Source organism: Gymnodraco acuticeps, unplaced genomic scaffold (assembly GCF_902827175.1).
Source record: "Gymnodraco acuticeps unplaced genomic scaffold, fGymAcu1.1, whole genome shotgun sequence".
NCBI lineage: Eukaryota > Metazoa > Chordata > Actinopteri > Perciformes > Bathydraconidae > Gymnodraco > Gymnodraco acuticeps.
This window is the reverse complement of record NW_022992339.1, coordinates 121820-149593: the sequence shown is the minus strand read 5'-3', so window position 1 is coordinate 149593 and position 27774 is coordinate 121820. Positions and strand designations below refer to the sequence as shown.

The window sequence follows — 27774 nt, the reverse complement described above, 5'->3', positions numbered from 1 at the left end:
TCACATCCCGGTACAACATCTGTCCAGGAGAGGTTGTGAGAATCTGGTGTATTCTCATTGTTGAGGGGACTTGGGGGATGCTTTCTGGCATGTTCTTTATTGCCATGTCAATGGACTCTTCAGTTACAAAGAACAGTTTAATAGTGGTGCCTGTGTTTACCAAGGCTTCAAACAGACCCATTGCATTGTTAATGTCACAGCCATGGCTCACCAAACGGTCTGCACTCCTTTTCGTTGTTGTTGCTTTCGCCATAACTTACGCCTGTGTCTTTGCTCTCTCTTACTCAACTCGTCAATAGTTTTCCTACTTTATTTTTTCTGCCTCCATCTCTCCTTCTCTCTCTGAAGATGTCTTTCCTTTCTATCAGGTTCTGCATTTCTGCGTGCCCGACACTGCCTCTGTCTCTCAGCTGCACTGACTGGAGCCATTCAACTGCAATTTCCATGAATTAAAACAAATTACTGCCATTGTTACTTACAGATAATAACCCCCATTACAATATTAACAGGTATTTAAAGGTCCCCTATTATACTGTTTTTCATTAATATATATTAGAGGTCTCAGATATACAAAATATGTCTCTGAAGTGTTTGGCTGTTTTGTGACCGTGACAGGGCCTGACGTGACAGGGCCTGACCGTCGGCCATTTTAACTGCCATTACTCAGCATTTCAACATGTTAGCTTAAAAATAGTTAGCTTGCTAGCAAGGGATTTTAGTGAACTTTAATACATTTTTTAAAAACAAAAACAATATAATCCTTTTCAGGGATATTTGAACGTGACAGCACCTGACCCTTTAGCTTGTCCACGTAAAAAAAAAAGGTGTAAAAACAAGATTAAAATATTAAAATTCAAGGACATAATTTACCCACCTCAAGGACAGCTCCTCCTCAGTCAGATGATGTAACTCCTTCACAATCATGTTCTTAAAGGTGTATTACACAATTTTGTAAGGAGTATTTTATGAAGCGTGACAGGACTGACCGAAAACATGGGGACTGTTGTAAAACATAATTTTTTGGTCAAATGTAAGCATTATTCAATGTTTTCAATGAACTGTGGTAAAAGATAACAAGTTAAATGTGTTATTAATGACGTTTGTTTTTAAAATAAAAGTTTTAAGTTCATTAAGAAATGTAAACCCCTCGCTCCAATTTGGCTGGGGACAGGCCATTTTTAAGAACTTCTATTTTTCAAAAGTGTTTTTCAATAAATTAAAAAACATCTGAAACCCTAATGAATCACAGACCTATGTACAAACAACTCACAAAACACAACTATCACATCAGTTTTAAGATATTTTATAGATTATAATTTGTATTCACTGTAACAATCCATCCATCCATCCATCTTCTCCCGCTTATCCGTGATCGGGTCGCGGGGGTAGCAGTTCCAGCAGAGAGCCCCAAACTTTCTTTTCCCTGGCGACATCAACCAGCTCTGACTGGGGGATCCCAAGGCGCTCCCAGGCCAGCGAAGAGATATAATCCCTCCACCTGGTCCTAGGTCTACCCCTTGGTCTCTTCCCAGCTGGACGTGCCTGGAACACCTCCCTAGGGAGGCGCCCAGGTGGCATCCTAACTAGGTGCCCGAACCACCTCAACTGGCTCCTTTCGACGCGAAGGAGGAGCGGCTCAACTCCGAGTCCCTCCCTGATGACCGAACTTCTCACCTTATCCCTAAGGGAGACACCAGCCACCCTGCGGAGAAAACCCATCTCGGCCGCTTGTATCCGCGATCTCGTTCTTTCGGTCATGACCCATCCTTCATGACCATAGGTGAGGGTAGGAACGAAAATGGCCCGGAAGACCGAGAGCTTTGCCTTCTGGCTCAGCTCCCTTTTCGTCACAAACGGTGCGGTAAAGCGACTGCAGTACCGCTCCCGCTGCTCCGATTCTCCGGCCCATCTCACGCTCCATTGTTCCCTCACTCGAGAACAAGACCCCGAGATACTTGAACTCCTTCACTTGGGGTAAGGACTCATTCCCTACCTGGAGTGGACAATAGTGTAACAATCCCAGGACAGATAATATACGTTTCTGGTAGAATGTCCCCACTGCTGTATTTGAGTTCCACCTTATCCCTATAAGCTATTTTAGCTTTTCTTATCTAATTTCTTAATTCTCTGTTCATTTATTTTTTGTCCCCACTGTTTCCAGTATAAAAGATACGTTTCTTTCTATTTATAACACTCTTTAGTTCCTTCGTGACCCACGGCTTATTATTAGGGAAAACGGTAATGTCTTTACAATGGATGTTAGACTCCACACAAAATGTAGGATGAGACAGTTGACGTCAGTTCATTGAGATCAGAGCATGAGCTATAAAACACATGCCTGTAAGGTGGCAATGCTTTCCTCTGTCCAACATTTCACAGTTTTTTTTGTGCACACTTGTTTCCTGCAGATGGGTTTGTAGATCGGCACCAGAAGAACACTCGTGTGGTATGACGCTCCAAAAGGGGGCATGGTCAGGGACTTGAACGCACCAGGCACCGTGGATTTATTTAAAGTTGTAGGACATGTGACATACTGCTCGCATGTTTTTAAGGTCTTATGTACCTGACAGTGATTAAAATCTCCTAAAATAAATGTAGGAGCATCGGGGGAGAGGGAGTCCAGTCTGTTAGTAACTTCCTCAATCAGCTGGGTGGCTGCTCAGGTGCTTGCCCGTGGAATGTAAACAATAGTGAAAAACAGCTGGGGGAACTCTCTAGGCAAGTATAAGGGGCGAAGCGAGTTCAAGATCCGGAGTACATATTTCCTCCCGAACTGTGAAAGAATTACAGTACCTTTTGTTGATATAAAAGCATACTCCACCCCCGCGGGATTTGTTTGTTATGACAGGCGACCAAAACCGCTGATGTGTAGCTCCTCGTTGCTGTCCGAGGCTTTCAGCCACGTCTCAGTGAATGCCAGCAGACATGCGTCCCTGTAATCTCGCTTGAATTTAGCACAAGACTCCAATTTGTCCAATTTTTTCCGTAGGGATTGAACATTGGAGAGAAGGATAGTTGGGAGCCGGGGGAGCCGGCGTTGGTTGTCTAGCCCGTTTGTCCTCAGCAGTGTTGGGGAAGTTACTTTAAAAAGTAGTGTTTGCTCGTTACTCGTTACTTCTTTAAAAAAGTAATCCCTTACTTTACTTAGTTACCCTCCAAGGAAAGTAAACTGTTTACGTTACTCGTTACTTTTACGTTACTTTTATGTTGCTCGACTTTGGGCAGAACCCCATCTCTGTTCCTAAATGTGTAGGCTTACATAAAGTTCTACTATGGAGGACATAACAGATATGTCTTTTGTGCTCTTTATTATAAAAAAAATGCCACAGAGCACTTAACAAAACATTGGGCTATAGGCGTCAACACCACCACTAAACAATAATATCAAACAATATCAACATAAAATCATAATCATTAAGGGTTACAGGCTAGCCCCAAAATAGGTGCAAAGCTAGTGCAAATCATATCAATAGGCTACTAAATAGGCTTGGACTCGAAATATCATAATTTCCCCGGGGATCTAGAGCTACTAGCTTCCTGCTAGCATGTTTTCCTTTCAAATGCTTGGTGAGGTTGGCAGTGGAGTTAACGGCAGTGGACACAAGTTTCTGGCCAGGGAACAACGTACACCTTACACTCACATTTCCCCCCTTAGTTTCAACAAGTTCGAAGTAATGGGAATACCTCCATCCCTCGAATGTTAGCGTTGGCTGCGCCTGCTTCTCGCTTGCCATCACTGCTCTTCAGTCTTCATGCCACCACCAGCGGCCAGCCTCTATCACGTACAGTGTGGAATGAGAGCTCGTGCCTAATGCGTAATGTTAGAAATTAAAATCAATGTTTTATGGCATAATGTACCTTAAACATACCGTCAGTTTAAATGCTATTTTATTCTGGAAAAAACCGGAAGTTCTCAATACCAAGCTTTTATTCTGAAAATCCTTCATGACGACATCCGGGACTACCGTCCATTAGTATCATTAAAGTGGCTATTGACGCCGTTAACATGTATTACATATAAAGTTATGAAAGAGATAAGGAGGAGAAAAGGCATGTGGAAGTAAGCAATGAATGTAAAATGTCGAAATCCTCTGTTTAACGCGATATCGGACACAGACGAACGAGGGGGGAAGTCCCCTACGTCACTACAGCTCACAGAGCGGAGGAGCGAACAGCCAGCAAGCGGGAAAGACGAAGGCTTGTGGTCTCTCTTCGGCACAGCCAGCACCTGGGAGAGGAGAGGAAGCTGCAGCCTTTTTCTCCTGACTGAACAATATCCTGTTTGTAACATTACCTCGCCATATTTTTAATTAAAGTACAATTTGAACCTTCTCAGAGACTCCATTTAGTCTCCTTTTTAAGCTTCTCTCCTTGACGCGAGAAAAACGATCACGGTTTACAGTAAGCACACAGCTGAGTAGGCAGTGTCACTGTCACTCGTTCTTGGGAAAAGTAACGTTGCGGCGAATTGAAGAAGAAACTACGTTACGTTACCAAATTTTCCGTTGAACGCCTCCTCTCCTTCCTCTCTTCCTCCGACAATTTTTGGGCAACATCCTGCCTGGTAAAGCATTTGTACTACTACTTCTTAGGAAGTGGGGAATAGGCGGAATAGGGTTACTTGCTGCTAGTGAACGTATATCCAGCTGCTCTGAAACTTGCTGCTGTCATTCCCGTACTCAAAAAACCCTGATTCCCTCAATAATCACCGGCCCATCTCTAACCTCTACAATCTAGTTTCCGTACTCGCCGCAGCACAGAATCTGCCCTACTTGATCATCAGATCAAGGGGGCGTTGGGGAACACCAGTCGAAACCCACCCCCGCTGCCGCTGTAAAGCCGTTGTGTCCTTGGGCAAGACACTTCACCTGAATTTGCTCCTGTGGGTATTGTCCACAGTACATGACCGTTACATGTGTGTAATGTGTATTTGTAAAGCGCTTTGAGGATCTGGAAAAGCGCTATAATAAAATGTAAGGAATTATTATTATTATTACTCAAGGTCACTAACGACATTCCTCTCTGCTGACTCTGGTTCCCTTTCAATTCTCATTCTCCTTGACCTAACCGCCGTATTTGACACGATCAACCATTACATCCTTATCACCCGCCTTCAGTCTTTAATTGGCATAACTGGCACTGCCCTCTCCTGGTTTAAATCCTATCTCTCTGACATATCAATTCATTTCCATCAACAACTCCAAATCCCACACAGCCCCCGTCAATCATGGCGTCCCTCAGGGTTCTGTACTTAGTCCCCTTCTGCTCATCATCTACATCCTCCCAATTGGACATCCTCCGTCACCACCAACTCCAGTTCCACTGTTATACTGATGACACACAGCTCTACCTATCAACAACATGTATTTCTCCAACCACACAGCTCACCACCTGCCTCACTGACATCAAATAATTTTTTAAAACTCAACTGCGACAAATCGGAACTCATAATCATCGGCCCAAACTCACTTACCCACTCAACCCAGAATTTTTCACTAACCATTGACGGCTCCATTGTCAACTGTAATCTTGGTATCATCCTCGACCCCCCTTCACTTAGCTCCCTCATGTTAACCAGGTCAAAAAAGCCTTCCACTTAAAGAACATCGCCCGCATCAGACCCCCCATCTCATCCACCACTGCTGAAACTCTGATCCATGCCTTCTTACATCGCGACTGGATTACTGTGACAGCATTCTTTATGTTTCATCCTCAAAAAACTTCCAAAACTCTGCTGCCCGTATGCTCACCTCCACCCGACACTCCGACCACATCACCCCTATCCTCCACTGGCTCCCCAACAAAACACCTCTTTGACTTTAAAATCTTACTATTCACTTTCGAAACCCTCAACAACCTTGCCCCCCCCTACCTCAGTGACCTCAGCCAACGACACCCCCCCATCCGTCGCCTCAGGTCTGCTGACGCTTACCTACTGCTGCCCATCAGAACCAAGCTCCGGACCTGGGTAGGGGTGCAACAACTAATCGACTTAATCGATTAAAATCGATGACCAAATTAGTTGCCAACTAATTCAGTCGTCGATTCGTTGGTGACGTAATCACGTGTGTTTTACACGCCGTTAAGCTCCAACGTTATCGGTCTTTTTATCGGTACTGGAGACATTTAATAAATATATGTCATGTTTTATTGCTACAAAAACATTATATCGCAGTCTTGGTGTCGCCAACTCGTTTTTAATATGCAAAAAGACAAAAATGGGCGTCTATGGTGTATTTTCGATCTTTCCAATCTAGACGAGATCTTTCTCTCCCCCGTCTGTGTGCGAGGGGGCGGGGCAGTTTACACACACGCGGCTGCTACATGCAGCAACACACGGCGGGGATGGCGGAGAGAAGCGCTCCAAGGTGTGGTTAAATGTTACCCGTCTTGAGGTGGACAATGCTCCTTGCCAAGAGTGTTTAGCATGTAAGGGCGGTAACAAGAGCAATTTGTCTAAACATTTAGCAAAAGTGCTCCACATTCAGACGGAGGAATGCACCGGGTTCGACTGTCTTTCTAGTAGCTCTGTAGCCCCATCCACGAGTAACGTTTCCATGTCAGCAACACACGGAGTTAACAAAATGATAGAAACATGGGTTAATGATTAGAGGTAACTGAGTTATTTATTTTGTTAAAGTTTCAGCTATTCTGTTTACAGTTCTGTCATCACATTATTTAATACGATTTGTTAAAACATTGTTGTTTCTTTTGATGTGAAATATTATTTATTTAATTTAAATAAAAAGCAATGTTAATTCTGTTCACAATGTGTTCAGTTAATTTAATAATATATGTATTTTTGAATCAAGTATTCATCTCAATTGTCATTGTTAGTTTCCACATGCCTAAAACAACCTCAAGCTAAATCTAAAAGTTGATGGCTAAATAAGAGCGTTTGAGAAATTGTGCAAGGCATAATAGTCCGAATAGTCGATTAATCGTTTCTTTAATCGATAGATTACTCGATTATCAAATTAGTTGTTTGTTGCAGCCCTAGACCTGGGGAGACAGGGCCTTCGCAGCAGCCCCCCCCCCCCCCCCCTCACTCTGGAACTCCCTCCCCAGCCACGTCCGATCTGCCAACACTCTCACGTCATAAAAAAAATCCCTCAAAGCTCACCTTTTCACTAATCCACTAACCCCTCCCCCCTATTCCACCTAGTTTAGCACTTTTTCCTATTGTTGTCATTTTTCTTCTTTACTTGCTTGTAAGGCGATTTGAGCACCAGGAAAAGCCCTTTTTTCCACTTGTGCCCCTTTTCCACCAAACCGATTCTTAGCCGGCCCAACTCGGCTGCCCGGCAAGAACCAAGAACCAATACTTCACGCTTACGTCAGAGAGGGGCAAGATTAACCTGGGCAATAACATTTCATGGCGAGTATGGCATATATAAGTTTTACAAGCAGTAGCGCTGAGCAAAGTGACTAGAACGCAACCACACACTTGTAAAAAAACACATGTTATAAAGTCAGGCAACACTAATCAGGCTTAGTGTGATACTTTTTATTTTTACCTTACTTTAATGACCAGAGAGCAGGCAGACGTTTTCCTGTTGTTTTGTATTATAGCAGCTATCGGATGGAATCAATACATGGGCTACACAGGTTGTCATGTCCGACTATCATAAGTAGAATCATAATGAAAAATACAGCGGTAAAATGTGCCTGTAGAAAACGGCTTATGCCACCATAGGATAGCAACAAGTAGTCAAGATAGTCAGATTAGCTTTGGTTGCTATGCTAACATCACCCATTCTATACCAGAACTTTCATAACACTGTTGTTATGCCAAACAGCGTCAATTCATACTGACACACATTCACTTATGGGGATGGGGGATATTTATCAGCTGCTTGTGTGACAGAATACTTTCCAGCGGACGCTGCTGTGAGCTAACGGTAGACTAAACTCCAATGGACGAGCAGCGCTGCCGCTGAACCACATTAATAAACAATGAACCACGGCACTCTGGAGAAAAATATAATGGTTGAGAGAGAAGTACTTATTTAATTTAATATGGCTTCGTATGATTAAAAGTAACACGATCATCGACCCAACGCAGTCCCCCGTTGTTGTTGTTGTTGTTGTTGTTGTGAGCGGCGTTGGGGAGGAAATCAGCGACGTAAACGGTGATGTCATGACGCAGCAGCGGCAGCATCAGTCGGGCTCTGAGAAGGTGGAAACACAAGTGGTGCTACAGAGAAGAACCAGTTAAGCACCAGAAAAGCACAAGAACAGTTCTTGAACCCGAACATTGCTAGACTCCGACCGTCCGAGTCTTTTGCTGAAACCTGGCTCCACTGGCTGCCGGTCAAGTCCCACATTTCCTACAAAATCCTCCTCTTCACCTACAAGTCCCTCTATGCCCATGCCCCCCACTACTTATCGGACCTCCTCCGCCCACATGCCCCTCCCCGGAACCTGCGGTCTTCAGACTCCGGCCTGCTTACCACCGCCCGCACCAACCTGCGAACCTTCGGGGACAGAGCTTTTAGTGTGGCAGCCCCCACCCTCTGGAACTCTTTCTCTTTTAGTGTGGCAGCCCCCACCCTCTGGAATACTCTCTTTTAGTGTGGCAGCCCCCACCCTCTGGAACGCTCTCCCTGCAATGATTTGCAACATCCCCACTCTTGACGCCTTTGAAAGGGCCCTCAAGTCCCGCCGATTTGCCAAGGCCTTTGGCCCCTAGTTTATTTGTTGTTGTGTCTGTCTGACTGTTTTTTTTTGTTTTACTCCGGTTTTCATGTAAAGCGACCTTGGATCCACAAAAGGCGCTATATACATTTAGTTATTATTATTATTATTATTATTATAAATAAAATGTATTATTATTATTAATACTGTTTATGGTTATTGAACTTTTACCAACATTAGATGACATGCAGTGATATGACCTGCTGCCTTAATGCTTTCTGACCTGTATTGCTTTGATATTCTCCATCAGCTGGTCCGTTCTGGACGCTCCCAGCAGGACAGAGTTCACCCCCTCGTTCCTCAGGCACCATGCTAGACAGCACAGGAAAAATAAAAATGGGAAGTCAATCCTTTAGCAGCCATTTTATTTAGAAGCAAAGAATGAATTAAATTGGACTACAACATGGTATAGGGATTTCCCAGAGCTATGGGTGCTTAAAACATTTCTGCAAGTAGTCTTTTTCTTCTTTCTTAAGTATTTCTGGACGCTGATTTTAAATTAAAATCAATGTTGATATGGCGTAATTTGAATTAAATACACTGTTAAATACGTCGGTTTGGATTTAATTTAAATCTGTTTTATTCTAAAAACCGAAGATTCACACATGACTTCCGGTTTTCCGCTAGTGAATTACGTCATTTCCGGTTAGCATTAGCATGTGGTGAAATGCTACGTTTTCAAACCCGTGAATTGAGGGTGAAATGACATGTGATGTTGTACCCTAAACACACTGGGATCAACACTAATTTATTTGACGCTGAAATAACGTTTATCAGGGAATGTTTAAATAACCACAGACACCAGAATGATGTAATTTAGCAACAGAAAAAGGCAGGAATTGCATTGGACCCGCCCCCGTCAACGCCGGCCAATAGGAGAAGACCTCAGATGACAACAGGAAGAGCGAGCCAAGAATCGATCTCTTTTCCCTGACCTCGGCTGACCGGACGCATGGGGGGAGAGCCTCCACTCGCACATTTTATTTGTACACCACCGCATCTTTTGTGTAATTAAATGCTGTTAACTTTTATAAGCTTCCTTTGACTCTTTTCAGTCTGTCCTGCTCTCAGGGTTCTAGAATTACTTACATTTTGAATGGCCAATGTGTGTTTTTACTCATGTGTTTATAGTTTTACACTGTGTTTTAAAGATTCGTTATATAATAATAATTTTGGGATTTCCTCCAAACACCCTGGCAGCGCCCCAGCTGCATTTCACCCCCTCTTCCTCTTTATTTGTATTGCTGCTTTATCAATAAAAAAATGGAAATGCCCCAAAAATAATAATATAAAAGAAAGAAAAAAAAACTGTTACCAGCTAAAAGTGCTAACTGCACAAAGTGCTAACAGTGCTAACTGCACAAAGAGTGCAAACAACAGCAACAGTGCTGGGGGAAGGGGGGGGTGTTAATGTGCAGATGGGGGACAGTGTTATCCAATGGAGACTGACTTAATTCTCTGCTCAGGACCAAATGACTCCAGTATATATTAAACAGCTGGATGTTTGTGCTATATTAATGTTCTCATTTTTCTGTATAGATAAGCGGTAAGCATATGGAAACTCCTCTGGTTACAGGTTACTTAAAGTTAAGGAAATGTTGGAAAATGTGCATACAATTAACATTGAGTGCATGTAACTTTTGAATAAGGCTACGGAGACAGAAACGTTAGGTGTTCAAGAAGAAAACACATCAACAATTATATAGGAAGATACATATAGACAGCAACTCAGTTTGGATTTACCAATAGCCAGTTGGGGCAGAGTGCAGCCCATTCGCTCAGCAACTGCCTGCAGCTCTTTTAGCTTCACCTGCTGCCTGTGCCCCTCCTCACTCAGGACCTTGTCCTTCATCCATTGATAACCCTGTTGAAGACAACACAATACAGAGCACATGGTAAAGGGCTTGACAAAGATATTCCAAGTGCAACCAACCCTGAAAGCAAGGATGACTATTTTCCAATTTTAAGTGTAAATGCTGTTCAACAGCATTCCACTATTGATCTTCTTTTCTTTAATCTTCTTATTTTCCTTCTTATTTAACCCAATATTTTGGCTCTCAATAACTTCAGCATACTTTCAGCTACACAAACCATTAGAATATCAAAATATTCAGTCTTTTCAGCACATAATGGGAAATGTTCCCAAACATTTTCAACTTTTTAAAATATTCAGCTTTTTAAAATCTTTTTTTAACATGTAACTCATTGGGAGGAACCTTGAAAACCTCCTTTGCCTACACCGTGTGCAAGATGATATAATTTGCTATCAAATGGTCACAATACATTCACCTATTAAACTTGTATTCAGATTTTTTTATATCTTTTACAGTTTTTTAAATATCAACATTTAAGTTTTGGTAAATGTTCAGACCGTTTTAGATTTTATAATGGGTGTCTATGGGACGACACTTCAAATCCTCTTTTACCTTCACTGTGTGCAAAATGCTACTCCTTCCACATACTTTCAGCTAGAAACTTCATTACAACTTTAAAGGTCTCCTATCATGCTATTTTTAGGCATATATTATAGGTCTCAGATATATAAAAATACTTGTTTACACATACTCTCTCCAGTACAGGTTAGCTAGGTTAGTGTTAGCGATGCTTGCTAATGTAAACAAAGAAAATTACTTCCAAAACACGTAGGGCATTGTTTCTGATAGCGACATTTCTGATAGGGCCGTGGGTGTAAAGCCAGCCCGCATTTCCGATATTACGTCATATCGGCAACAAATCTGGATAAGCTCCCTTGTACCCCCGATTTTAGAGTTTTGTGGAAAAGGAGGAAAAGAGGTTTTGTTTTCTGACACTTTTTGAGATCCCTGACACACCAGGGACACCCAGTGTAATGTCTTTTATGTATAAAAGACATTACAAAGTGCATTTTGCATGATAGGAGACCTTTAAAACGGTCACAAGACATTCAGCTATTAAACTTGTATTCAGCTTTTTGATGTCTTTGACAGAATTATCAACATTTGATAACACAAGTTTTGGTTAATTTTCAGGCTGTTTTAGATTTTATAATGGGTGCGGGACGGACTATTCAGGGCTAGAGTGTGTGACATCATCACTTAGAGCAGGGGTCGACAACAGGCGGACCGCGGTCCAATACATTAATAGGGGAACCAATGAGCACCTGCATGTGTATGAGAATGGCCCTGACACCATTTCAGCCCAGATTTACAAACTCCTGGAAGGACAAGCTCCAGCTCAATTCTCGCACTGAATTAAAAAAAAGTGAGTGAGGGACTGCAATATAAGAGGGAAAGAAAGAGAAACTTTAAAACTGTTCAATTGTTATGATGTAAAGACTGATATTGTTCTATAATCATCTGAAACTGTTAAGTCATGATGTGAAACGGTTAACAAAGAAAAAGGGAAACTCAAGCTGCTGCTACACTTTATTTTATTTATCTAAAATTAAGCACTTTTAAGATGCACATATTTTCAAAAGCTATTTATTTTCTCTATTTTATTTTTAAATGCAGCCAAAGAGGAACATTACACATATCCACAGTATTTACTGTATATCTGTATAGTTCAATGTTAATTAACAATAAATATTGTTGTTTTTGAATTGTACCGTAATTTTCGGACTATAAGGCGCACCTGAATATAAGCCGCAGCAGCTAAATTGAATGATGTGTATGTGTATTGTTGATTACATAAGCCGCACTGGACTATAAGCCGCAGGTGTTTTAATGTTTAATTACTATATGTAAGGGTTCGTGCACAGAGGGGATTGTCGGGAAAGAGATGGCTGTTTGAGGAAGCTCCCATTTATTAACATTTCAACAAACAAGTTACATATTTGCATAACGTATTCAAGTGTTACCATTTAGTGCAATAGTAGCTACAGAACATATACTGTGCTGTGTAAACTGTACTGTATCACGTAGCGTTTCAGACACACAAACTTTTCAACTTTCAAACTTAAACGGTGCGCTCCCAGCGTTTACCGGCAATGATCTACAGCAGTGGTTTTCAACCAGTGGTCCTTGAGGGAGTGCTAGGGGTTCCCCAGCAAAATTAGTTAATAGCGTCACAATCATTTAACCACTTAGCTTTGGCTATTTTTGAAAAACCTTGAAAAAGTGTGCACATCTTTGAATATTTATATTTTTTAAAGCGAAAATTAACTGATATCTTTGCTTCTGGGGGTCCCTGGCACAAAATATTTTCAATTGGGGGTCCGCGGCCAAATGTGTATCAATTTAGGGGTCCTTGGCATGAAAAAGGTTGAAAACCACTGATCTACATTATAGCCTACAGCAGTACCATAACAAAAAACAACAAAGCTTACAGCGCTTGACGAGGCAATATCAATGGCTAAATTAAATGTGTTTTTTTAAAAGTGCAAAATAAAGTGCCTGTAACACGACAGTAAGTGCGTAAGCCTAAAGTTGCAGTAACACGGCTGCTTAAAATATACGGTAATCAGCCTACCAGAAAAGTCATTAATCCTCGTCTTCATCTTTTAGGCTAAGGTGCATACGGCTGTAACCAGAAAAGTCAAGTCATTAATCCTCATCTTCGTCTTCTTCCTGCGTACTAAAACCACCAAAGTCCTCATCTTCAGTGTCGGAAAGGAACAGGCTCAGGGTGGCTTCGTCAGCCACTCTCCTCTCTCCTTCGTTGTCGCTCTCAAAACCAACGAACTCCTCTTCGTCACTGTCGGAATCGAACAGCCTCTGAAGGGCCTCAGCTGTGGCGGCGTCCTCCTCTTCAACATGCAGCAGTCCAGCCTTTCGGAACCCGTTGGTGATCGTGGATGTTTTGACACTCCTCCACGCTGTCAGGATCCACTCGCAAACTTGAGCGAAAGTTGCTTTTCGCATGCGACCAGTTTTGGTGAATGATTTATCGCCGCTAGTCATCCACGCCTCCCACTGAACGCGTAGTGCCACTTTGAACGCACGATTGACACTGATGTCGAGTGGCTGCAGATGCTTCGTTGTGCCCCCAGGAATCACAGCTGGAATTGAGTTTGTGCTCTTGATGGCTGCTTTCACAGAATCTGTTATATGGGCCCTCATGCTGTCCAAAACGAGCAAAGTTTTTTTTTGGCGAAAGAATCCTCCAGGGCGCTTGACGTAGCACTCATTCAGCTACTCCTTCATTACGCTTTCCATCATCCACCCTTTCTTGTTGACTTTAAAGGAGATGCCGTTCGGGATCTTTTCTTTTGGCATTGTAATCCGCTTAAAAATCACCATTGGCGGAAGCTTTAATCCAGATGCTGTGCAGCCAAGAACACAAGTGAAATTCGTTCTCTCGTGGCCAGTGGTTCTCAACGTGATGGACGATTCACCTTTCTTGTTAACAGTCCTAGTGAGAGGCAGGTCAAACATCAAAGGCACTTCATCCATATTTATGATCTGGTCCGGTCCGATGGAATATTCCTCTTTGTGTGAATTCGCCGAAGTTTGTTATTTTTTCCTGGTAGGAAGGAGGGAGTTGCTGACACACAGTCGTCCGCGCCCTGATGGACAGTCCCTTTCGTCTCATAAATCTGAAACACCAGGATGGTCCACCTCTAAAATTTTCAATTTTCATTTCGGTGGCAACTGTTTTGGCCTTCAGTCGGATCTGCACGGTGGAAACACCTCGGCCGTCTGCTCTCTGTGTGTTCACCCAATCTTCAAGAAAGTCTTCAAGTTCGGGCCATCTACTTTTATTACCTCTGAAAGCTTTTTTTGACTTTTTGCATTGAGACAGTTCTTCCCGCTGGCGTCTCCAACGCAGCAGCTCTATTTCCTTCTTTTACTGCCAGATTGACTGCCTTTAACTTAAAAGCTGCATCATATGCATTTCTACGTTTGTTTTCCATAATGAGGGTTTGTGCATGAAAACTTCCTTTGCACAAACTGTCTCGCTCTCGTAATGTCTGTCTGTCTTGCTCTCGTTCTGTCTCTCGTACCACTCTCGGTTCCACTTTTACTTTTGCGCGCTACCTGTCTCACTCTTTTCCGGCCTCCAGCTTTTCCTGCTGGAGCCCGCCGCTTAAAGGTGGGGGGCGCGGACCGGCCATAGAGCCCATAGAGTTAAAGGTGGTGGACTGTAACCTGTAAAATCCATAGATTTAGGAGGTCCCCTAGTGGCCGTTAGCTGTAAAAATCCATAGATTAGCCGCACCGTTATATAAGCCGCAGGGTCGAAAAATGGGAAAAAAGGCGCGCCTTATAGTCCGAAAATTACGGTACTTTCTTTATTTGATTGGCAGTCAGTTGTTGATTACATGCAGACGTTGATAAAGCTACAGCTACTTCAATATATATCACACTAATTCATAAAGCAAGTTAGACATTTTGAAGCTCCGGACCTTTGCACGGGGAGATTTTCTCTAACTGGACCTCGTTGAATTTTAGTTGAATACCCCTGACTTAGAGTGTAGAGGGTCTTTAAAATCTTCTGAAAAAAATATTTTAGAACTGCTCTCAATCCCAACATATACACTCTACTCAAATAATTTCAAAAGATTTCAGGAGCAATATTAATCAGGCCTGCTCTCTGCCCTTCATCATATCAAACTGACCCACCATTCTGGCACAATAGTGATCTGAGTGACAAAAAGTCCACCAAGCTTCCCAATAGACTCCAATGTTAAATTTGTCCGGATATTTCTTCAGACCAGAAAGAAGTCAACTTTAGACAAACTGCTGCCATGTCCACACTTTACACACACACAAAAACACACAGATGTGTTCATCAGGGCTCTCTGATGCTCATGGTAGGAGCCATAGTTTTGAACAGGAGGCTAGATTGTCAGATATAATCCTCAATGCATTCTGACTGGGACTCAGTGCTGCAGTTGGTTACTGTGGTGTTGCTGGGCAAATTGGGGCCACACTCCTGAGTGACATCATCTAATCAGAGCAGTCACACCCACAGACAGACTGGTAGATGCACACACAAACACTGGATGTCAATACTACATATGTTGACTGACTGACTTACTGACACAGACTCAGAGACACTCACATACATATATGGATAGACAGACAGACACACAAACAAACAAACAAACAAACACAGAGACACAGACAGACACACACCAACACAGGATGCTGCCAATACATATGTTAACACACACACGATACACAGTCATAAACAAGCAACACACACACACACACAACTTTTTCGCAAGGCAAGTTTATTTATATAGCACCTTTCAACACAAGGCAATTCAAAGTGCTTTACAAAAAATGAAAGACATTAAGAAAATGGCATTTAAAATCAGTCATTAAAAAGAAAAGATAATAAAATAAACATTAAAAGAGAAAATACATGGATAAAAGTTACAGTGCAGTTTAAGATGTGAATAGTTCAATTAAAAGCAGCGGCAAAAAGAAAAGTCTTTAGTCTGGATTTAAAAGTAGTCAGAGTTGCAGTGGACCTGCAGGTTTCTGGGAGTTTGTTCCAGATATTTGGAGCATGATAACTGAACGCTGCTTCTCCATGTTTAGTTCTGACTCTGGGGACAGAAAGCTGACCAGTCCCTGAAGACCTGAGAGATCTGGATGGTTCATAATTTAGCAGGAGGTCAGAAATGTATTTTGGGCCTATTCAAAGCTTTATAAACCAGCAGCAGTATTTTGAAATCTATTCTTTGACACACAGGAAGCCACTGTAAGGACTTCAGAACAGGAGTGATGTGATCCACTTTCTTAGTGTTAGTGAGGACTCGAGCAGCGGCGTTCTGAATCAGCTGCAGCTTCCTAATAGATTTTTTAGTGAGACCTGTGAAGACACCATTACAGTAGTCCAGTCTACTGAAGATAAAAGCATGGACAAGTTTTTCCAAATCCTGCTGTGACACTAGTCTTTTAATCCTAGATATGTTCTTTAGGTGATAGTAGGCTGATTTAGTAACTGTTTTAATGTGACTGTTGAAACTCAGGTCAGAGTCCATGACTACACCTAGATTTCTGGCTTTATCTGTTGTTTTGAACATTGCAGACTGAAGCTCAGCACTAACTTTTATACGTTCTGCCTTGGCTCCAAAAACCATTACCTCAGTTTTATCTTTGTTTAATTGGAGAAAGTTCTGACACATCCAGTCATTGATTTGTTCAATGCACTTACTCAGTGTTTGAATTGGAGCATAGTCTCCTGGTGAAATTGTTACGTAAATCTGTGTGTCATCTGCATAGCTATGGTAACTTATTTTGTTGTTTTTCATTATCTGAGCCAGTGGTAGCATGTAGATGTTAAAGAGAAAAGGCCCCAAGATGGAACCTTGAGGTACCCCACATGTCATATTTGTCAACTCAGATGTGTATTTACCTATAGAAACAAAGTTGTTTCTGTCCTTTAAGTAGGATTCAAACCAATTTAGAACTGTTTCCGAAAGTCCCACCCAGTTTTCTAGTCGGTCTAGTAATATGCTGTGGTCAACAGTGTCAAACGCAGCACTGAGATCTAATAATACTAACACTGAAGTTCTGCCACTGTCTGTGTTTAAGTGGATGTCATTAAAGACCTTTACAAGAGCAGTCTCAGTGCTGTGGTTTGGACGAAAGCCTGACTGGAACACATCGAAACAACTATTTAAATGCAAGAAATTACTCAACTGTTGAAAAACAACTTTTTCAATGATTTTACCTAGAAATGGCAGGTTTGATATGGGCCTGTAATTGTTCATTACTGAAGCATCTAGATTATTATTTTTGAAGAGCGGTTTAATGACTGCAGTTTTCAGGGCCTGTGGAAAAATACCTGAGTGAAGAGATTTGTTTACTATATGAAGTAGATCTGAGGCCATGCAACGAAAAACATCTTTGAAAAATCCTGTTGGAATAATATCAAGGCAGCAGGAGGAGGATTTCAGAAGTTGAATAATGTCCTCTAGGTTTTTATCATTAATCTGATGGAATTGTGTCATGGTGTTTGAATTGATATTAGGTGGACATAGGGACAACACATTTGCTGTTCCTGATGCAGAGGCACTGACTGCTTGTCTGATTTTCTAAATGTTGTCAGTGAAGAAGGAGGCAAAATCATTGCATGCCCTGGTGGATAGAAATTCAGAGGCTACTGACACTGGGGGGTTAGTTAGTCTGTCAACGGTAGCAAACAAGGCACGTGCGTTGTTTTTCTTTTTGGTAATGATGTCAGAGAAGAAAGATTGTCGTGCGTTTTTCAATTCCAAATTATAAAGGCCAAGTCTCTCTTTATAGATTTCAAAGTGAACCTGGAGATTTGTTTTTCGCCACCTACGTTCAGCTTTTCGACACTCTCTTTTTTCTGCTCTCACGGTAATGGCCTTTCTCCATGGAGATATTTTCTTCCCAGTCACTTCCTTTACCTTAGTTGGAGCAATGGCATCTATAACATTTTACATTTTTGAATTAAAATGATCTACTAGCTCATTTACTGAGATGTTAGCAGGGGCAAGTGTGGAAGAAAAATTCTGAGTAAACATTTCCCTACAAGGAAATGGATAGGAATGTTTCCACTTTTAGAAACAACTACTACTACTACAATTACATCTGTGCAATAGCTGCCCAATGCTCCTAGTACTAGGATGGGTTAAAAGGTCAAATTTCACTGTGTGTGCAGTGTGCATGTGTGACAATTAAAGTGTGTTTTATCCCTCCGATTCTATTCTATAACTACAATTAATACTACTAATAACTACTACAACTACCACTACTACAACTAAACATTAATTGTACTTATAATACTACGTATGTATTATCTAACTCCTTCAGCCTAATTTCAGCTACATAAAACTGTTCAATTATTGAGGCTATACAGTTTGTGGTACCATTACATTACATTGCATTTAGCTGACGCTTTTATCCAAAGCGACTTACAATAAGTGCATTCGACCAACAAGATACAAACTTGAAGAAAACAGAATCATATAAGTACATCATGTTTCATAGAGCTAAAACATTTCAAGTGCTACTCAACTGGCTTTAGATAAGCCAGTCCTTTATTAGTATATAAGTGCTTTGTTAGCAATTCTTTGTTAGTAATTCTATCGCTCGAAGTGGAGTCGAAAGAGATGAGTTTTCAGTCTGCGCCGGAAGCATACTTGCCAACCCTCCCGATTTTCGCGGGAGACTCCCGATTTCATTGCCCTCTTCCGGTTTCCTCCCGGGGTCATATTTCTCCCGCATTTCTCCCGATTTCTGACAAAATCAGATTTACTCAGGACTGTTTCCACTCGGACTGTAATACAGCTACACCATTGTTTGGTTTCCATGGTAGCGCGTCTCTCAAAGTCTGAGAGGGTGAGGAAGATACTGTAGTCACAGAAAACTGAACAAGAATCGACAACACGACCCTCTGCTCACTCTCCTTTCCTGTAGCCCACACATATGCTCCATCAAGGATGGTGCTACAGGCCGCAAGGCAGTGCACTTACCACTACAATAAGCATGTTAATCTAATACAGCTCCGGCGATGATCCACTAGAACCCCCCCCCGCGGTGGTTTTGAAATGCTATGACCGGAAGATGTGCAAGCTATCTGCTGTCCTGATTTCAATGCTCATTCCACCATTTTGGAGCCAGGATAGCAAACCGACGTGTTTTTGCTGATGGGAACTTGGGTCCCCCTCGCAGTGCTGGTGCAGTGAGCCGTTTGGCCGATGCAGAGACCAGATTCCTTGCAATTTTATTTTATTTGAGTATTTGTGTCTGGGAGAAGGTACTGTACCCATGTTCGGCAGTTACAGACTGGGCTTTCTTGTACAAGAGAATTAGAAAACAATTTAATATGGACCATTACTGTATAATTATCCTTAAGGCGAGACACGGCAGGCAAAAACGTCGTTTTTCAAGTACTGGTCAATTTTGAGATTTTGTGCTATTATTATTCTATAACATGTTTTCTTTCAGGCTTTTGGAAGGAAAACGTACAAAATACACATTTAAGTGTTTATTTTACTATAGTTTGTCTATTTGCATCTGTAGATTTCTCCTAAATTCACCAAAAGTTAGCATTCTAACGTAACATAAAGTACCGCGACCGCTGTGTGCACCATGTCATCAGAGATATCGTTGGAAAGCTGTGTCTCTCCTGCACAATCTCATCGGATCCAAATATGGTCATTTCCTTTGTATCAGCAACCAATCGTGAAAGCACAAAGGGGTCTTAAACCAAGAAACAAAATCTCATTGGCTGGTGTCAATTTCTGACAACGTGATTCGTTCAGATGCGTCACGTGGTGTGCTAAAACACTTCCTGGTTAGCTTTCCGCTAGAAATTGAAATCTCAAAATGGCAAAAGAACGGCAAAAAAAACGTTCACAGAGAAGACGACAACAATTGTCACTTGCACGAAGCAAGGTTATACAAAAAACAAATGACCCCGAACATGAAATACCTTCACGGAGTACGTCGATGCGCAAGCTGTCATCCAAAGAACAGGAGGGTTTAGCTAGCGCCTCACTGCAATTTTTAAAGGTCGTTTTCTCAAAATGAGTTTTTTCTCCTACTCTGAGTTCGAAATGTCAACTTCAGTAGCACGGAGATGCACCAAACCTTCCAGTTATATTCCTATCAATATTATGAAGGCTTTTACAGAAGGGTTTGTTCATATATCATTCATAGGCTGAATTATACAACATTGTATACCTAAAAACATGGCAACAATTGATATTTTAGGGCTGTTGACAGTATTTTCTGATTTATGGAGTGATAAAAAGAGATATCCAAAATCCCTTCTGTAAAAGCCTTAGATACTAATATGACTACAAAATGAAACAAGAATTTTTAACCGGCTTTATCCAAAGTTCAGATTTCGATTCCTGAAATGTGTTAAAATATGCGCATATTTAATGAGATAATGGATAATTTGCACATTTAAACATTGGTGTTCTAAGCATGTCAGTTTGAGTTAAAACATCATCGTGTTCCATGGCGAGGGATCGCCTAGCATCGAGCGAACACGAACTTTGGCGCCAAATCACGGCTATGCCGTGCGAAAAACAGAAAAACTGCGTGATAACAATTTGCCGGCCATGTCTCGATAATGCCCGACGAATTTGGAGTCGTTTGGATAAAGTCTCGAAGACGATACAAAATTCGTACGGAGGACGACAAACGCGATAAAAGATAACACCATTGAACAGTTACACAACATAACATAAATAATATAACATCAGAGAGCACGTGCGAGTCCAGTTTTGACTGACTTTAGTTCTAATGTTAATTTGATTTCAACCCATAAGTAACTATTTAAATTAACTCAATTTCACATGATGATGGATTAGTGTTCCACATCTTTCCCACTAATTTGTTTTACGATTAGGCCAAAGGTAAAGAGAGACATTGATGACCTTGTGTCCCTTTTGTTAGTACGTGGTTCCATTTTGTCTATGGCCTTGGACGGCTTCACTAAAAGTCACCCAGTTCTACCCTGCTAAAGTCCGGCTGAGCGCAGTCGCAGAGATGCTATGGCTGCTCTAAATGACATTAATGGTCTGGTCTGAGAATGGACACCATTTCCTGCTCCCAGAGAGAATGACGCTCCTCAAACTGAACATTACACAGCCGTTTGACTTGTAATAAACATCATTGTTTGACATCAAAGCTCCAACTCTCCTCGTGTCTCTCTGAGTCCTGACTCTCCATTGCTGCAGAAGTTTCCCTTACACACACATATTGATAGATGTCTTGTAATGCACTGTTGAGGAACCTGCGACCCAAGTTTTTCATCTCCGACCTTGTCAGGTATTGAACAATCAATAAATAAAGAACACAGAATTATTAAATATAAAATACAGAATTTGTGTGATTATACTAAATGATTTACAAATAAACACCACTGCATATGTACAACTGTTACACATGCTGAAGTAACGCAAATGTTTCCAACTTGGGATCAATAAAGTATATCTTATCTTAAGCTGATCGATGGCTACTGCCATATTTGCAAAATGTGCCTCTGAACCTTGACAAGTGCATGTTTCAGGCTTATCAATTAATGTAATGTAATGTAATGTTATCAATTAACAACAGGAGGGGTCACAAACATAAGACCAGCTGTTAAATAAAGCTCTTCTGACCTTAGCTGTCATGTGGGTATATATATTAATGCTGCCCATTATGGGCACAAGCCATTTTCACCCATTTACTAATTATATCTTTTAAATTTGAGTGTTTCCTATCCCCTAAACCTCCAGGGATGTACAGTTTAATACTGGCAACTTCTTATAATGGGAAATATGAAAACGTCTTTTAAAACTACATCTCCCAGTAGAGACGTGCCATAGAGCATGTTGCGAAACACACAATAGCCAGCATGTGTAGTTCTGGGGACGGGGTGGGGGAGGGGGGGATGGGGTGGACCCGTTCAAATCCAGTTTTGGACAGTCTGCCATGGTTCCATCCCATTTCAAAGTGCTGTTCGACGCTCGGCGTAACCCTCGGAGCACACTCAAACATCCAGTCACAGAGCTTGAGGACTATCACGGGGTTGTCAAGCGAAGCGGAGAGAATACTTACTTCCGGGTGTAATATTCTCTAAAGCAACTACTATGAGCTGCTCCGACCCTCGGTCCTGACGGACTCCAACTTGTGTTTATTAATCAAACAAATAAATAAACACAAGGATAATTATGTGTTATTGTTGAGTAAATAACAGTGTGTGGTTTAGAAAATAATACAAAATTGGAAGGAAAAAACGATGAAACAATACAGATTTCAGTATTCTGAGCCCCTACTCTCCCCATAACTGACGGCAACAAAAGTCCTACATTATTCAATTAAAATAAAGAAGTAAAAAGGGATGCAAACTCATCAGGTATGAACAAGGTGACAAGGATCCGAGCCCCACGGAATATCGGCTTTAAAATGAGGAATAACAGACGATTTTAGCAGTCAGAACAACTAAAGCAGCAGTGCCAATAATAACAGAAACGCCAAAGAGTCACATCTAATAGAAATATATAAAAGCATTTATTTTAATTGTGTAGCAGTCCGGTTATAATTTTGGCAGCACTGTTGAGCATTTTGAAAATGCATTGTCATGCCTCTGTGCAAGGCTTAGTCTTTCTATCTGTTTCTGTCATAGTCTGCTCCATCATTCACCAGTAGTTTTCCATTCACCTGTCTCACCTGTTTTCCACACCCACTCATTAGCTCACTCTCTTTCTCTTCTGCACCCATTAGCTTCTGCCAGTATTTAAACCCGCACCTTACACACACTCTTTGCCAGATTGTACTTTGCCTCATGCTTGTCTTTCCCGCGTTTGAAACTAGATTGCCTACCCGGTTCCGACCCTGCCTGTCCTCGATCTGCCTGCTCTGCCTGTTCCCTGATCCTGCCTGTCCCTCGACTATCCTGTCTGGCCTGTTATCCGACCCTGCCTGTATCCCCGCTGACCGCCTCGCTTACTCCCTGACTCTCTGCCTGTCCCTGACTCACCTTCTGCCCGCTGTCCTCCGGTGCGTTAAACTGCTCGGTTGGAATTCCTCAGATCCAGTGGAATCTCCAATAAAGTGTATTACCAATTCTCCTTGGTTTCTCGAGTGCTGCATTTGGGTTCTCCTTAAGATTGTGACAGAACAATCTGGCCAGAACATGGACCCAGCGCACTCCTCTGCACCTAGAGACCGTTTCGTGAGAGTTGAGGACGCTCTCCAGAGGCAGGAAGCCTCGATAGCCGCCCTGGCCACCGAGGCTCATCATGCTAACTCTTCACATGACCAGACGCTAACCTATTTAGCTGCGCAGCTGCAGCAGCTAACGGCTACTGTGCAGCAGCTAGTGGCAGGAGTGGCCGCTCCAGCGCCTCTTCCTATGCCGTCGACACCAGCTTCTGCATCACCTCTGATGGGATTTACCCCGGAGCCTCGGGTGGGAACTCCGGAGCGCTACGCCGGGGAACCGGAGGGCTGCAGCCCGTTTCTTACGAACTGTTCTATCCTGTTTGCGCTGCAGCCACACACTTTCGCTTCTGAAGCTGCTCGTGTGGCCTTCACGGTCAATCATTTGACTGGGAAAGCCCGACTATGGGGCACAGCGGAATGGGAGCAACAAACACCCGCCTGCTCTTCGTTCCCCGCTTTTTCTGCGGAGCTGCGCAAGGTGTTTGGACCCGTGTCTGTGGGTCCAGACGCTGCAGGAGGACTACTGAACCTGAGCCAGGGTAATGGATCTGTGGTGGATTATGCCATTGAGTTTCGCACCCGGAGCCGCCTCAGCAACTGGAATTCTGCAGCCCAGTGTGACGCCTATCTGCGTGGTTTGGCGGATTACATTAAAGACGAGCTGGTGTCGTTTGATCTGCCCAATTCACTGGATGGGTTGATTGAACTGACTTCCCGCATGGATCGGCGCATCCAGACATGGAGACGGGAGCGACGATCGGCGGGAGTTCAACATGCCTGGGCGCCCCGAGGTCCGAGTTTGGCTACGACACCTCACCTCACTCCAGAGCCGCAACCAGGGGGGGATGAGCCCATGCAGGTGGGTCGCACCAACCTCACTTTGGAGGAACGTGAGCATCGCAGACGTCGTAATCTGTGTCTCTACTGCGGCCGGGCCGGCCATTTTGTTTCTCACTGCCCGGTAAAAGGCAAGGCTCAGCAGTAATGGGGAACATACTGGTGAGCCAAACCCCTGGATTTGTTCCCACTCAGAGACCATTGAGCCACGCCAGGTTGCTATTACCGGATAGCTCTCAGGCGCTTGCTGTTTTTATTGACTCTGGTTCGGACGCGAATATTATGGACGAGAAGCTTATGCTGCAGTTGGGAATAGACCGGGTTATTTTGTCTCGCCCAGTTCCAGCCAACGCTTTAGACGGTCACCTGCTGGGGACAGTGACTCATCAGACTGTACCTGTTCACATGCTCCTGTCTGGGAACCATCACGAAACTATTCAGTTTCATGTTCTCCGGTCTCCACATATTCCGCTGATCCTGGGTTATCCATGGCTCCGCCGCCACAACCCTAACATTGACTGGGAGACGGGAGCCATTTTGGGTTGGAGTCCTTCTTGTCATCTGATCTGCCTGAAACAGGCTGCCGCGCCTCAGCGTTTGGTAAACCCCAGCCAAGTTCCAGATGTTACAGGGGTTCCACCGGAATATCTGGACTTCAAGGAAGTATTCAGCAAGTCGAGGGCTACTTCCTTACCACCACACCGGCCCTACGACTGTGCCATCGACCTGCATCCCGGGACCAGCCCCCCCCAGGGGTCGATTGTACTCCCTGTCTGCTCCGGAAAGAGTTTCCATGGAGACTTATATCAATGACTCTCTGGCGGCTGGGATTATTCGCCCGTCCTCATCACCTGCTGGCGCAGGGTTCTTCTTTGTAGAGAAGAAGGACAAGACCCTAAGACCCTGTATCGACTTTCGGGGTCTTAATGACATTACGATCAAGAATCGATACCCACTGCCTCTTATCTCTTCTGCATTTGAGTTGCTGCAGGGAGCAACCATATTCACAAAACTGGACTTGCGTAACGCGTACCACTTGGTACGTATTCGCGAGGGGGATGAGTGGAAGACAGCCTTCAACACCACCTCGGGGCACTACGAGTACCTAGTCATGCCTTTTGGGCTTACCAACGCCCCTGCAGTATTCCAGGCGTTGGTAAATGACGTGCTCCGAGACATGTTGGACCGACACGTGTTTGTTTACTTGGATGACATCCTGATCTTTTCCAAGACACTGAAAGAACACGTGCACCACGTCCAGGTGGTTCTCAAGAGATTGCTCGAGAACTCGCTGTTTGTTAAAACGGAGAAGTGCGAGTTTCACACATCCTCTGTCTCTTTTCTTGGATACATTGTGGGACAGGGGAGTATCGAGATGGATCCTTCCAAGGTTGATGCAGTCACTTCCTGGGCGGTTCCAGAATCCCGGAAGCGGCTACAACAGTTCCTCGGGTTCGCCAACTTCTACCGGAGGTTCATTCGTGGATACAGTGCCTTGGCCGCTCCTCTCACAGCCCTGACCTCCTCTAAGGTTATGTTCCAGTGGTCCTCCTCGGCTGAGGAGGCGTTCCAGAACCTTAAGGCCAGGTTCACCTCCGCCCCCATCCTCCGAGTACCCGATCCTGTAAGACAGTTTGTTTTGGAGGTGGATGCCTCTGATATGGGGGTGGGAGCCATCCTGTCTCAGCGAGCAATGAACAGCCAAAAACTCCATCCTTGTGCTTTCTTTTCAAGGCGTTTGACTCCAGCGGAAAGAAATTATGATGTGGGAAACCGGGAGCTGCTAGCAGTGAAGTTGGCTCTGGAGGAGTGGCGTCACTGGCTCGAGGGGACCAGTCAACCTTTCCTGGTGTGGACCGACCACAAGAATTTGGAGTACATCCGGTCGGCCCGCAGACTGAATTCCCGACAGGCTAGATGGGCCCTTTTCTTCACTCGGTTCAATTATCCCTCTCCTACCGCCCTGGTTTCTCGGAACATTAAGGCTGACGCTCTTTCTCGTCAGTTTGGAGAGGGAGGTAACATTCCCAGGGGCTTGGACACCATCCTTCCGACTCCTCAGCTCGTCGCCGCCCTCATCTGGGAGGTGAAGGAGAGGGTCAAGGCCGCCCAGCAGGACCAGCCGGGACCCAGTGCCTGTCCGCCGAACCGCCTGTTCGTTCCGCAGACGTTGAGGTCTGATGTTATCCAGTTGGCTCATAACTCCAGACTCACCTGCCATCCTGGGATCCAACGTACATGGGAGGTAGTCCAGCAAAGGTTCTGGTGGGCAACACTTAAGGAGGACACCAGGGAATTTGTTAATGCCTGCCCTGTTTGCAATCAAAACAAGTCTTCTCACCAAGCTCCTGCTGGTCTCCTACGACCTCTGCCTATCCCTCATCGCCCCTGGTCTCACATTTCTCTGGACTTTGTTACTGGTCTGCCACCGTCCAACGGACACACTGCCATCTTGACGGTGGTAGACCGATTCAGTAAGATGGCTCATTTTGTGCCGATACCCAAGCTCCCCTCAGCCAAAGAGACGGCGGAGCTGGTCCTGCTCCATGTGTTCCGGCTCCATGGGCTGCCTACTGATGTGGTTTCCGATCGTGGTCCTCAATTTACCTCAGTTTTCTGGAGGGAATTCTGCACGCTCCTTGGGGCCACGGTCAGTCTGTCATCCGGTTTCCATCCGCAATCCAACGGTCAGACAGAAAGAAAGAACCAGGAGATGGAGACGACCTTACGCTGTATAGTCTCCAAGAACCCAGCGGCCTGGGCTAAACAACTGCTCTGGGTCGAGTACGCCCACAACACTCTGGTCAGTTCGGCCACCAAGTTGTCCCCATTTCAGTGTGCTTACGGGTTTCAACCCCCTCTGTTTCCAGCCCTGGAGAGGGAGGTTACCTGTCCGTCCGTCCAGGCTTTCATCCGTCGTTGTCGACGGACCTGGAATCAAGCCCGGAGAACTCTCGTTTGTTCGGCCAACCGGTACGCCTCCTCTGCCAACCGCCGACGTTCCAAAGCACCTGTCTACCAGGTGGGCCAAAAGGTATGGCTTTCCTCCCGGGATATTCCTTTACGGGTGGATTCGAAGAAGCTTGCACCTAGATTCATTGGACCTTTTGAGATTGTCAGGATAATCAATCCCGCAGCAGTAAGGCTAAGACTGCCTCGGACTCTGCGGATCCATCCCACCTTCCACGTTTCCAGGATCAAACCTGTGCGAGAGAGTGCCTTGGTTCCTAAGGTCCCTCCCCCACCACCGCCCCGGATGATTGACGGCGGGCCTACGTACACTCTCCGACGACTTCTTCGTTCCCGTCGCAGAGGAAGAGGAGTCCAGTACCTGGTGGACTGGAAGGGTTACGGCCCTGAGGAGAGGGCTTGGATTCCAGCTCGTCATGTGTTGGACCCCCGGCTCATCAGGGAGTTCCATCGGCGTAATCCTGAGCAACCGTCTAAGACCGTCACGTCGACGGGCAGAAACACAGGGAGAGTCTCTCCTCTTACCGTCAGCTCTTCAGAGGAGGACAGCGAGGGGCCGGCTTCTGATGAGGACGCAGATTCCGACAGGGGGCAGGAGAGGGAGGCCAAAAGAACTTTTTCAGATGAGTATTAATCCCACCTCCCACCCTCCTCTGTAGATTAGCATTTAGGGACGTCAGGAGCCGTCCATTAAGGGGGG

The 27774-nt window shown here is 44.0% G+C and overlaps 1 protein-coding gene across 1 annotated transcript in view; it reads right to left on the bottom strand.

Annotated features, from left to right (window-relative positions):
* Positions 1-27774, bottom strand: part of LOC117541480 (voltage-gated potassium channel subunit beta-2-like) — a 134231-nt gene that overhangs the window by 23895 nt on the left and 82562 nt on the right. The window contains exons 9-10 of the mRNA XM_034208650.1: positions 10441-10561; positions 8921-9009 (exon numbers count right to left, since the gene is read on the bottom strand). Coding sequence (XP_034064541.1) covers positions 8921-9009; positions 10441-10561 — 210 coding nt within the window. The remainder of the gene's footprint in view (positions 1-8920; positions 9010-10440; positions 10562-27774) is intronic.